This window comes from Zonotrichia leucophrys, chromosome 1A (genome assembly GCF_028769735.1).
Source record: "Zonotrichia leucophrys gambelii isolate GWCS_2022_RI chromosome 1A, RI_Zleu_2.0, whole genome shotgun sequence".
NCBI lineage: Eukaryota > Metazoa > Chordata > Aves > Passeriformes > Passerellidae > Zonotrichia > Zonotrichia leucophrys.
Window position 1 is genome coordinate 41,206,968 of NC_088170.1, and position 13,367 is coordinate 41,220,334.

The 13,367-nt window shown below is 39.1% G+C and overlaps 1 protein-coding gene across 2 annotated transcripts in view; it reads left to right on the forward strand.

Annotated features, from left to right (window-relative positions):
• The window catches only part of LARGE1 (LARGE xylosyl- and glucuronyltransferase 1), a 276,230-nt gene that overhangs the window by 247,748 nt on the left and 15,115 nt on the right, over positions 1 to 13,367 (forward strand). For both annotated transcript variants that reach the window (XM_064702500.1, XM_064702499.1), the window contains 2 exons: positions 4,083 to 4,246; positions 8,618 to 8,896. In XM_064702500.1, the coding sequence (XP_064558570.1) occupies positions 4,083 to 4,246; positions 8,618 to 8,896 (443 nt within the window). The remainder of the gene's footprint in view (positions 1 to 4,082; positions 4,247 to 8,617; positions 8,897 to 13,367) is intronic.

A 13,367-nucleotide genomic window follows, 5' to 3' on the forward strand; every position in this document is an offset into this window, starting at 1 on the left:
CTGAGATCAAGGGGAGCAGTACTTGATATATACAGAACTGTCTGAGATACTCCACATGCCTAAAAATTGCATTCTCAGTTGTGCTGAATATTTGAAATCAGGATAAGCCATCACTTCCATTTAGCAGGAGTATTAGTGGTTTTCACACACTGCAGCAAAATTCCTCCTGCCAGGTGGGTTTGCTCAGGAACTATCCTCTTTATCTTTAGCACAGCTTTGTTTCACAGAAGGCTCAATTTGACCCATAGCAAATGTACAAAATTTTATGGTGTGGGAGGAATAAAAGTTTAATTGACGTGGGATTAGTCTGGCTTTTATTACTGATCATTGGAGAGGCCAGAAGGACTTTATGTAGGTCATCCAAAACAACTCTCAGTGAATGCTTTTTCCTCTCTACATCATCATCTGTTTTGTTTATGCCATGCTAAAGGCAACTGTTAATTCACACCCTTCAAAATGCTAAATGTTGCAATCCAGATTGCCTACTGGTGGGAACTGGAGAGCTACACAGGAGAAAAAGAAACTGCTGCAGTTTATAACCAGGATTTTGTTGCATCCTGGGCTGGTGTCAGTTTTCATTTCAGTGGCTGAGTTGATTTTGTGCTATGAAACTTAACTGCACACATCTGGGAAAAGGAAAGATGATCTGAAAGTTCTGAGTTTCTGTCTAAGCTGCTCAGTTCTTGTGGTGTTAGTGTGATATTGAGCCTAGTGTCATCTCACCTCAACTTAAACACTTGATGAGAGAGCCTACATTATCCCTTTCCCCAAGATCTAACTGGCCTGTAGACACATGACATTGTTTGTTGGTGGGCTTTGATCTTTTTTTAATAAATAATCCCTCAGAAAATACTTCTGATCTTGAATTTTTAATCTGTCTTATCTGATATGAAGTCCTGGGTTTTGGTGGGAAGTGAATTGTTTCAGTGACACAGCAGTTTAGGAAAAAAACTAAGCCAATGACAGATTTGCTTACATTAGGAACAGCCTTAGGAAGGAAGATTCATGAGCAGAGTCACCAGTTTGCCAGTGAAAGGTACAAGTTGTGTTGCCATGTATCATACAGGTCCGCCATCTGTCACAGGGATACAAAACACCTCATCTTATAGAAATGTGTTAGACAAGTAGACCTGGAAGATCAAGGCTAAGTTATTTGTCTGACTAGCCTAGCTTCAAAGACTACTTTTCCTGAGATGGAGCCTGATCCCCTGCCACATCTGGTGTCCCAGAGAAATAATATAGCCCTTATTTCTTTTATGTATTTGTCTCTTTGTTTGGGCCTTATGCATATCATAATTAATTTTTATTTTTTGAACCAAGTTCTGAGCCAGAGTTCATTTTTATTTCTGAACCAAGTAGTACCATGATGCTAATGAAGGCAGGTGTTGTTTCCCACAACAGTGTTTGCTAGGACAGTATCTACCCCACACAGTCTGACAGTATTTTTCAGCTGCGAGAATGTTTCCTGGGGGTGACATTTCCCACATGCTAAGTGGCAAGTAGCCTTAGCATTGAAACCCTTCTAGAAGCTCACAGTCTTGCTTAGCAGGGTACTTGCTTATGAGAGTACATGCTGTTTCTCTACAGCTGAGAAACTTTTGCTGGGTTAGGCATATCATTATCAATGTAATGGATGCATCCATAATGGGAAAAAATCCACAATAGATTTTATCAAATCCAGCTGATATTCAAGTCCTTATTTTGATTGAGCACTGTATTTAAGCATCTGTTTGCATAGATCTGTCAGCATTCCTATTATAAACGCATCTTTTCAAGAAGACAGTGTGGGAGCAAACTTCAAACCAAGCTAAGAGTTCTTTGTCTTTAAATAATGGATCCACATAATATGTGTGCAGTAGAAAAGACTATATTAGAGAAATTTTATGTTCTCTCCTTCACCTCCATCACCAACTTTGTGATTTGGTGAATTTCACCATTAAAAAGGTGGGACTTTTCAGAAGCTATGTCTCCTCCTCTTCTCTCACCCAGGGTTCAATAGTGAACAAAGCTGTAATTTAGCTCCAAATGTTATTCTTGAACTCATAATTAAATATTTTAGCCTCTTAGCTTTCAAGCCAAATGCAATCTGATAATTATTTGGTGACTGCCTGATTAATAACTGCTGTGCAATTAAAACCTTCTGGCCTGGTCATTTGTACATTCAGAAGGATAGTAAGGTACCCCTAAAATGTGCATTGTGTTGTTTTAACTATTTAAATTTCAAAATTTCAATAATCTTTTTAATAGTTCTTTTAAGGGAACACTAATGTTCCTTTTCAAGGAAGAAACAGAAAAATATAAGATGCTTTCTAGTCATTGTTGTAAATATTGAGTTTAATTCAAATATTATTTGAATGTGATTTTGAAAACAGAGTGCAGGAACAGCTGAATGATGGTTTGTAAAGCAGAAAGAATGAAACTCCGAGGATACGTAAAAGAACTCCTGATTTCTATTCCACCTAAAAGAGATCTTGATATCAATAGAAGTTTTGCCTGAGTAAAGATTTGTAAAGATTCAGACTCTCATCTTTCTAATAGCAGTCCCTCTTGAGGGGTGTTTTAAGATCTGTGCAGAACAATAGCAGAGAAGAATGACAGCCTTATCCAAAACTCATTGAAATCAAAGTAGGTATTTCCATTATTCAGAAGAAGATTATAGAGTGATGTACAGGAAAATATCAGGAATTATTCCATCAGCCTTCACAGGAAAACAGTCAGTTGTAAGTATTGCTGTGGATGGCAACCATTATGCTTATAGTTCCAAGAACAACAGCTCTTCTTAACACAGAACAGAAAATACCTACATTTTCCTTTTTCTTTTTTCTTGAAGATGGGGAAACTACTACTTTATTCATTCTGAGCAAGAGAAAAAGATGTCTATAATTCAATAACCTTTTTAACTAAATAGTTTTGAGGTACACTGTGATTTTTATCAAAATTTGTAAAATTGCTATATAATTTTTCTCATTTGCTGATGAATGTTTTACTAATTGGCTATTGTTCTCACAGGATGCTTTTAAGAAATCAGATACAAAAATGATACTTTATCTGTAACCTACATTTTAGAGCAATAGATACTGAACTGAATTTCACATGTTAAAGCCATAAAAAATTTTCATCTTCGTAACATTTTATTGCAGGTGTGACTGTTTTTTTCTTTAAAATTAATGCATTTTCAATATCCTAGCTAGATGTTTGGCTTTAAAATCAGAGAATTATATAATCATAGAATAGTTTGATTTGGAAGGAACCTTTCAATGATCATCTAGTCCAACCCCAAAAATAATTAGTTTGGGAATGGAATTGGTCATAGTGGTGCATAGACAATTGGTCAGTTTTTCACTTCTACCTTTCTCTAGAGCTAAAGTTTATTCTCTTAAAGCTACCTGTCTAAGAGACTTGGGATTAGATTGCTTTGAGATGCCCATTTTGTCTTTGAAGAGGCTTGGTTTCCAAGGGAGCCAGGAAGCTATCTACCACCCTCCAGATTTCTCAAACTAGGTGTCCAGAAGCATAAATCCCATTTAAAGGCTTACTTCTGGCACCTCTGCAGTGGAAAGAACATAAATCTCAAGAGAAGGAGTAATGATCAGTTAGAGATGTTACATTTCCAGCTCTCCGTCCGTGCTGGTAGCAGCAGTTACTGTTCTCCAGCAGAGGCAGCAGACTGGGAATCTCTCAGTGCTGAATCTGCTGCTGAGTGTTGGCTAGTGAAGAATGTCTGTGACTGGTGTAAAACACTGTTTCTAGTAAGGATGAAATTATGCAAAACATTGGAATATTAACTCCTGGACTTGATGATTATTCAACCTGGGATTGGTCACTGGATCTTGAAAGTATGTAATACAGGTAATATAGAGAATATATAGACCATAATAGAGTGTCCTGTCTGCGTTATGAATTTACCTGCAAGCCCTTCCTTCTAATTTCTTGTGCAGTAACAAGGGAAACCTCAGGAAAACCCTGCTACTCTGTGTATTCCATTCCTCTTTGCATCATTCTGCAATTTCCCAGGCTCCTGGTTCTCTGATGTGCTAAAATAATTGCAAGGAAACAATGTTGCTTCCTCTCTTTGCCTGCAGCTCCAGAAGCAGCTTTCGGAGCTGGACGAGGACGACCTGTGCTATGAATTCCGTCGGGAGCGCTTCACCGTCCATCGCACTCATCTCTACTTTCTGCATTACGAGTACGAGCCTGCTGCCGACAACACCGATGTGACACTGGTGGCACAGCTGTCCATGGACAGGTGGGGAACACCTCTTCTTCATCTGGGACTGTGAGACAGCTTTTTATTACAGGGAAATCTGACTCTGGAGTGCTTTGGAGAGAGAGGAAAAATGCATGTCCATGGAAACCTAGATGTTGTCTGTGCAGTGCACACACTGTGCTGAACTCTACCTGAGTAGAGTTCATGAGAGGGTGACTCCTGGAGCTGAGAAAGTTGTTCTTTGTTGGGATTGTCAGGCTTTATTGGTCCATGGAGTTTTGCAGTAACTTAGGAAAAATCAGATGTTTGTAATAGAATTAGGCAAGCAGTTGTAGCTGACCCAAGTTTTTGCGTGTGTTTTTCTGCACTAGAAGATGTTAGCTTTGCTTTCATTGGCATTTTCCTTGCAGAAAATTTCAATTACTGATTTTTCTTACAGTAAGAATCAGAACTAAATATTCTAGTTTCAAATTAGGAAGTTGAAAATTGTACCTTTTTTTTTTTACTGTGCTAGTGTGAAATAAAGAATTTCCATCTGAGCAGTCATTGCATCTTTATCCAAATGTTGATTCTCAGAAGAACATTTGGGCTTTTAGTTCTTAGGTGAAGTGGAATTTAATTTGGGATATTTAGTATTTAATTTGGGGAAAAAGAAATCCATTTCATGACAAGTTCCACATATACCTTTCTGATTCCCACCATTGCAATTAGCTGAAATTTTTCAGCTTTTTCTGCAGAAGAAATTTTCCAGGAAGTGCAGTCTGGATCAGCCAGTTTTGTGAAATTTTGTAATTGCCAGCTCTCTCTTTTTTTTCTCCAGCTTCTCAGTTCAAATCTAGTCCAAACTTTGTAGTTACTGCCATCATAGTGAGTTACAAAACAAATCAGAACTCGTTGAGTATTATTCAGAAACTCATCATTTCCTTGAGCAGAGCACATACAGAATACGACAGGGCATGTGAATAACAGCACTGCTACACTAGTAGAAGGTCAGCAGTTTTCCAGGAGGGTTACAGGAACTGAGACAAACAAAACATTTACAGCCTGTTTTTAAAATAAACAAAAATGAATAAGGGGTATTCTGTTCCAGTGGTGCCTTGGCACTGCACTTTGTGTTATGATGTGCTCTGCACATCAGAGTCTGTTCTATTGATTTTTAATTGAGGAAACATTTCTTAAGTGTTCACAAACTTTTGAGTAAAAAAATAAAGAAAAAAATTGAACCAGACCCTGAGTGAGTGCCACAGTAAATTAGTAAAGCCGGTGTGTGCACATGGTATATTTTTCCCCCCAGAATTTAATTAAAAAGAATGAGCTGGGGCTCAGTGCTGATTCACTGGCACTGATGCAACGTCTGAGCATCTGTTTCCCTTTCTGGATCCTCACTGGGGCACATGTTTTTATTGATAGACAGAACCACACATTTTTATTCAGGAAGAAGAGCCGTCCTGGTTCTGTGCAGGAAAAATGTTCCCTACTTCACTGGTGTGTTGCTATAAATTATTGATTTGAGTTGGAAATACTTTCTTTCAGCTAAAATCAATAAATAATAACCTACCAAAGAACTGCTTAGCTGCTTTGTTTCCTTTCACATCTTTCAGTTACTGCCTTATCTTTTTCCATCTTCTTTAAACCACTTTTATTAAACACCTCTGGCACAACTATAGGCATTTAAGAAGAGTGTCTCAGATGTAAGGTGACATGGACATAAACAACATGCTGTACGCTACATTCCTGAATTATTCTTTGAAATTATTATTGGAGATGAGGAAAAGCAAAAAAACAACTCCAGCAGTTCCCCTTGTCCTGTTGGAGGTGAGACTGACATGACTGTCATGACAGATTTAGGTTTACCTGTCCTGTAGGCTTGAGGAATGGAAGAGAGGGATGCATTCTGCAAGCTAACATTATTGTTTTAGGTGGAAACTTTGAGACAGACTTCATTGAGGGTTGTTCATTATTGGGTAGTTGTCATTTATTGCAGTGATGTGACATTTCCTTGAATAATGGCTTGGTTGCTTCAGTGTGATTTTCATGCACATGTTTTGGCTAAGCAGGCTTTTTAAAGGCTCAGTGTGCACCTGAGGGTCAGAAATCAGAGTAGGACTTAAAAAAATGCGAGGTCAGAATAGGGAAAAGGAAAGACATGATTAGCAATACACTGCGTGAAATCTGAGAATCTGAGAATGAGCTGGAAATCAGTTGAGTATTTTTAAGAAGAAAAATAAAAATAAAGAATCTCATAAAACAATTGATTTCCAGCAAAATTCACTTAGCTGAACAGACCTTTAAAAAATTTACTAACTGAATTATGGTCTCATTATTATGCAATACAGCAGTACATTTGTTTTCTCTAGAGTCCTTAAGAGAACACATTCCTCAAGTCCACTAAAAAAAAAAAAACCAAAATAAATTGGTCATGTTGTGCTTAGAAACTCATAATTCTAAGTTTTGTGGTCAAAAGAGACATAACAACTTATAGAGAGCAGATTATGGAGGATCACCTAGCAGTCCCTGTAGCATATTTATGGAAGTAGAGCCTGTCAATGAGAACAACACAGTAAAATGGAGTATTCTGAAGGGTACTAAGGTGTCCAGCTGGGAACTTGTACCACCAGAAGCCAGTTTCCACTTCAGTATCATGAAAAGGTTTGCATTAGCAGGTGTGCTGTTTAAATAAGTTATATATGCCATTAGTCCACTGCATGGAGTCCTTAGAAGGCATTTTGCTGCATTTTTTACTAGGCAAGTTTTCCATTTTTAAATTGATGCCCTAAATTTGCTGACAGATTGGAGTCTCCTGATTAGCAGATTTGTATTATGTTGGAAAGAGGCAAAAAAATGTATTTTCCCCCTATTTATTATTTGGGTAATCAAAATTCTGGACCCCTTACATACCTTTTAGATATGTTTATATTGATTTGTGTTTCAAATTCAGCTGTATGTTTCAGGCTGATAATAGCCTTTGTTTCAATAACAGATAAAAAGAAAATTATGTACCAAGTGTAGACTAGTAAGGTAGTATCTCATATCTAAAAAAAAAATGATTGTATCATATTGGTATCATCACAATCATTCAGAAGGCAGACTGTGTTTACTGGTATGAGTATATTCTTTTTTTTTTGCAAATCTTCAGGAGATAGTAGGAGGGGGAAAATATTTTCTCAGATTATGATAATGCAGAAATGCATTATTAATGCAGAAATCTTTCATTTTGTATAATATTAATAGGAAAAATTCAGTAATGTGGCTTTCAAACAGAGTGAAGATACTAATTTTGCATCATCTACTCTTCCCAGATTTTAATAGAATATCTGGCTACGCTGCATAGGTCATTTCCCTCCATATTAAATCAAGAGGCTTTGTAATCAGTCCTTGTGGTACTTTTGGGTGACACATCTCAATCTCTAGGCAATAAATTACCCAAAATGTTTAAATGATTTTGACCAAGTTGGGTTTGATTTATGTTTGCAAATGAAATCTTTCCTTGTCATTTTCATCAATAGTATTGTAACTACAGGAATTTTTAAAAAATATACATCAATACAATCTGTTTAAGAAATTATTTAATGAAATTTGAGACAGTGTGAACATACACAAGTTAGTACTTTTAATGATGGTTTTCTCTGAAATCTTCTTTTGATATTCCACAGCAATGCCATGTCTGTCCTTCCTCCTCTCCTTACTCCCTACTAATAGTAAATCCCATTTCTATCAATGTGTCACCCCTTCTGTCCTTTTTCCTGACAGCAAGCCTTCTTCTAGTTATTGCCCATTTTCACCTAAGGCAGTATCCCATTGACCTGTCTCTTTTAACAGCCTTTAAGACCTGACTAACTGCCTCGCAAAAATTTGGGGAAGGTTTTCCTGACAGGAGGTAAAATGATCTGTGGGTCCATACACCTCTGTCCTCCACAAGCTTGTTGAAGAGCACTGTAGTGTGTTACTGTGTGGGAGTAGCTTGACCTGAAATGCGAATTGGGCACCAGACAGAGTTGAAGTTTATGAGCCCTCTATCCTATAAGCAGATCCACATGAACAGATCCTTGCAATTGCTCAAGCTCCCACTAGATAAGTCCTGTTATCCATGTGAGTTTTCCTGTGGCATCAAAGCTTTAGACAGAAAATGATGGTGCTTTAGGTATCTGATCTAGGGCCATCTTAGGCTACATTGGATTTAGTGAGATTGGTGTATCCAGGGTGCAGTCCATCTGTCCAGGAGGAGACCTCTACTTTACGATCTTAAATAATGAATTACACTGTAGAAATATTTACTGCTTTCCACAGCATATAAAGCATCCCCAATCTGTCTCACTTAGAGAAAGATCTCTGCATTTGGTCAGGTGAACACAGACACAGAGTCCCAGACAGGGAAATAGCTTTTTCTTACTCTCACCCTTCCTCTTCCAGGCTCCAGATGCTTGAAGCCATCTGCAAGCACTGGGAAGGTCCCATCAGCCTGGCACTGTACCTTTCCGACGCAGAAGCCCAGCAGTTCCTGCGCTACGCTCAGGGCTCGGAGGTCCTGATGAGCCGCCACAACGTTGGCTACCACATCGTGTACAAGGAGGGGCAGTTCTACCCTGTGAACCTGCTCAGGAACGTGGCCATGAAGCACATCAGCACACCATACATGTTTCTGTCCGACATCGACTTCCTGCCCATGTATGGACTCTACGAGTACCTCAGGTAATGGACAGTGAGGGAATTCCCACTGCCACCCACCATTTCAGCCTCTGCACTCCCCCTCTTCACTACCCTTCTCACATATTCCCAAAACAAAGCAGTTTGAGCAGATCTGAAAACAAAAGCGTATAATGATCCGAAGTGTGACAATGCCCAGCAAAGAGCAAGAATTTTTAGAGTAGAAGAAGGGACTGTAACTGGAAAGTAAAGCAAAATAGTTATGAAAGAAAAAATCCAGGTCTGAATGTGAGCCTTGTTAGTCATTAGAATAATCTCAGGGCTGCAGAGGAACCAATTTGAAAATTGAAATGGGTTAAGTATTATTAAATGTCCAAGAGCGTCGCTTATTAGCAGAGATGTGAAACAGGCAGTTTCTCTAAACATCTCTGGTTCTTAATGCCAGTGACAGAAAAACATGCAGAGCAGTATTGAACTTGTTCTCTGTGTGACACACTCTTAATTCAGTTCCTTATCTTGAAAAGAGTCTAACCAGCTCAAAAATATGACTGCAATGCCAGCACCTGTCAAGGCAAAGTAATTGTCATAAGGAAACTGGGAGGAGTAACATCAGTGTGTATTGTATCATACTGCATGTGAGCACGTTGGGCTGAGCAAACTACAGACTTCTGATCCATTAACAGCTTTTTTTAATTAAGACCTTTCTGCCCTGCAGAGGCTGGTCATCTGAGGCCAAAGCATAGAGCAAGGAGGACACCCTGTGGCCAGACAGGAGGATGTCAGTTCCTTTATCCTGACCAGTTTAGCTTTTCATCTCCATTCTAATTTGGTAAAAGTTGATCAAAGTGTTCCAGTGAGGGCCTGCCTGTAGGTGTTCCCTGTCAGTTCATAAGCCTGGGGCTTTGGAGTGTAAAGGAAAATATGCCTTCTGGTATCATGAACTTAGGGAGGAGTTTCTTTCTTTCAGGCTTAACTCTGTAAGACATTTACAGGGCCAAACTCACTATTCAGAGAGGTGAACTACCTCTTCTATGAGGAAGGGGTCAGAGAGTTAAGGTGTTCAGCCTGGAGAAGTGAAGGCTCCAGGGAGGCCTTATTATGGCCTTCCAGTATATCAAGGGAGCTTAATAAGAAAGATGGGGACAAACTTTTTTAGTCTGAACCTCTTGAGATAGGACAAGGATAAGTTTTTAAACTAACAGAGAGGAGATTTAGATGAGATGCAAGGAGTAAGTTTTTTTGCAATGAGGATGTCAAAATGCTGGTACAGGTTGCCCAGACAGGTGGTGGGTATCACATCCCTGTAAATTTTCAAGGTCAGGCTGGATGGGGCTCTGAGCAACCTGATCTAGTTGAAGATGTCCCTGCTCACTGCAGGGAGGTTGGTCTAGATTATCTCTAAAGGTGCCTTCCAACCCAAAAAATTCTATGATTTTACAAAAAGAGAAAGAAGATCTTTCAAAAAACCAAGAAAAAGCTGCTTGAAAAAAAAAAAAGGGCTAGATGAACTATTCTATGACTTTCAAGATGCTGAATTTCAGTTGTGTCAGTGAAGTATTAGCACACTGTGTAAGCTTGCTTTCCTCTTACTTTGTTGAAGTCTTTTCAAGTTGTGCTAGGAGCACTCCAAAATTATCCTGTTCCTTGCCCACATTAGCTATCTCCAGATATGTGGATGAAGAGTTATTCGTCATTTCTCTATTCTTCTGTTAGTGTTGCACAGTGGTACATTTTTTCAGATCAGTGCTGGACACAGTAAGGATGGCAGCTGTTGATACTGGCATTGAGTGCTAGATAAGGAATTTGTTCTCTCGTGCTGCTTCGCAGTGCACGGATGGGAGCCAGCAATTAAAGAAAGAAGAGAGGAGAGAAGGCAGAATGAAGTACCACCATTTCCTTCAGATATTACAACCATAGAAATAATTCTCATAAGGTGATACTGTATTACAGAACTAAGTGCACCATGACGGTGCATTGGTGATGTTTTAGAAAAAAGCAGAGATGCTCTCTGAGGGCTGCTGCCTCTGAGACTTTGTGTTACCCTGCCAACCTTTTTTAAGGCCTATACCACCTCAGCTCTGACTGAGAGTCTCTCTTGCCTGGAAATACTGAAGTTGCTAATCTGCTACTAGCAGCCCTTAAAAAAGTGATTGGATGGGTTATTTGGTTTTGTTTTGTTTTTGTTTTTTTCTTTTGCATGTGGACTAGATGCTTTTGTAGCTTTTTCTGTAACGATTTTTCTAAGCAAAGTAGCAGGGAGTTGCATTGAGATTATTTTAAATATGGATACCCTGTGTGTTTCTGCATTGACTGTTCCCAGTGCCTCTGCAAATAGCTGATTAGTGCTATCTGTCTGAATGGCAGCAATTGTTTGTTAGAGAGACATAAAACATTTTTATCCTCATTTCCTCAGATAGAACAACCATAAACAAATGGAAATAGTGTGGTATTTTGGGCATCACTGTACAGAATAAGCCAGGAAAGTCCTACTCAACTGAAAGTTTGCTGATTTACATATATTGCATATTATGTCTCTGCAGATCATATATTCTCGAAAAGAAAGAAATTTTGAAAAATATTTTCAACTTATTTTGAAGGTGTCATATGATAAAGGTTACAAACAGTTTTGAAGGAGAAGCTGATGGAGCTGATGGTTACTTATCCCTTTGTTTATCTGTTGCTTTGCACTTAGATTTGTGCTAATTGAGCTTTTTCATAGCTGCTAAGTAAAACCATTTCAATGTTTTTGTCTCCATCAAACACCCTTTTAGTCCTGCTTTAGTCCTCTGTGAAGTACAGAAGGAAATGTAGCATTTAAAGATTTCCTGTTTACCAGTAGTTACTGAGGTCACCTTGTCAGTGCCCCAGAGGTAAAGTCTTCTTCTGGTTGCTGCAAGTAAGGTGCTTGGGTCATCCTACAGTGACTTGTAACACAACACAGTGAGACAGGCTGCTTATCTACAGCTGTCACAGCTAGCATTGAAGTTCTTTCCTGACACATTTGTGTAAAATGTGCCCTTGGCTTCCAGTGACACATTTAGCATGAATTGGGACCCAGCATCCCAGCTCCATCCGTGGGTTTTGTATCCATCCCCGACATCATGAGTTGTGAAGTAGTTCTGCTTATTTTTCAGCATCTCAGCTAGGGAGATAGTTCAGATTGTGTCTGTTGGGATTTTTGTTTTGGTTGCCTTTGTAGTCTATGAATTTGTGTTTTCTGCAGAGAGGAAGAGCATTCAAATGAATTAAACAGTGGTTGGCAACTCTCCAGTTCTGACCACAAGTTCAATGACTGACATATTTGTAACTTGCAACCAACTACTTTCCAAATCCTGATGATAGACTCTTTTTTTTTTCTGAGTGTAGTCCTTTAGGATTAGGTTGCTTGCTTTTCTCTGTCTGAGCTTCTCTATCCTCCAAAAATGGGAATGATCTTTCTGTCTACTTATATGAGGATGAGAATTCTGTGTTAATTTTTGAAAATAACAATGCAGATTAGAAGGCTGATATCAGCATGCTGGAGTTCATTCAACCTGTGAGGAGACTCTTGTGATTTAGGATTCATTTCTTCACTGCTTTGTGAAAAATACTGTTGATTAGATTTTAAATTTAACCCAACCTTCACCGTGTCAGAATGACACACATAAGTCTGAACACAAAGATAGCTGGGAAATGGTTTCCTGGACAACACTAGCACAAAGAGAGCTAGCTCTTCATAGTCATAAATCCTTGTTTTAGGGTTAGGGGGAAAAGGATAATAAAGGAAAGTGGATACTGAATCAATACTGCTGAATCCAAAAAAACAGTCCTCATCAGGATAGTGCAAGAATTACCTAGTTTACCCAGTGCTAGCTTGCAAAATAAGCAAATGTATTCCCTACGTTATATTCCAGATATCTGGCAGCATCAACAAAATTTTCTTATTCCCAAATGGTAACAGAACCAGCCAACCAACAAATAGCACCTCCACTCAAAACAGGAGAAAAAGTCACCCAACAGAAAATTGAAAAGGTAGATTTGCTTTCAGTAGGAAGAAGTTAGAATTTCAGCTGGTTGTCCAAGGAGCAGACCACTAGCCAAGTTATGAGAAGAAAATGGAAGGTGTTTTTTTCTCTAACAAGTCCTCCCTGCCATTATCACAGTTTAAATGGCTTCTGTTGTCCTTTGTCTCTGAAGTTCAACATCTGGATGTCAGCAGTGATTTCTTCTTCCCTTTGCATCAGTCTTTTATGTCACAGAGTCCACCTCAAGGGCAGGTGATTCTACTCAGAGATCAGTGCTGCTGGGCTTCTTGTCTGAGTGCCTCAACTCCCAACTTCATTTTGGAGAGCTCTCCACTTTGACCTTACCACCTGCACTGGTTGTGGCTGAGCTGGAGGTCTATCCCCGTGTGATGGTAGCATCCCTCACAGTGCTGTGCTTTGCCTTGGTAGCTGGGAAGGTGCTGCTGACACACCAGTGTTTTGGCTACTGCTGAGCAGTGCGGGCACAGCATCAAGTGCTGCCTCTCCCTCAT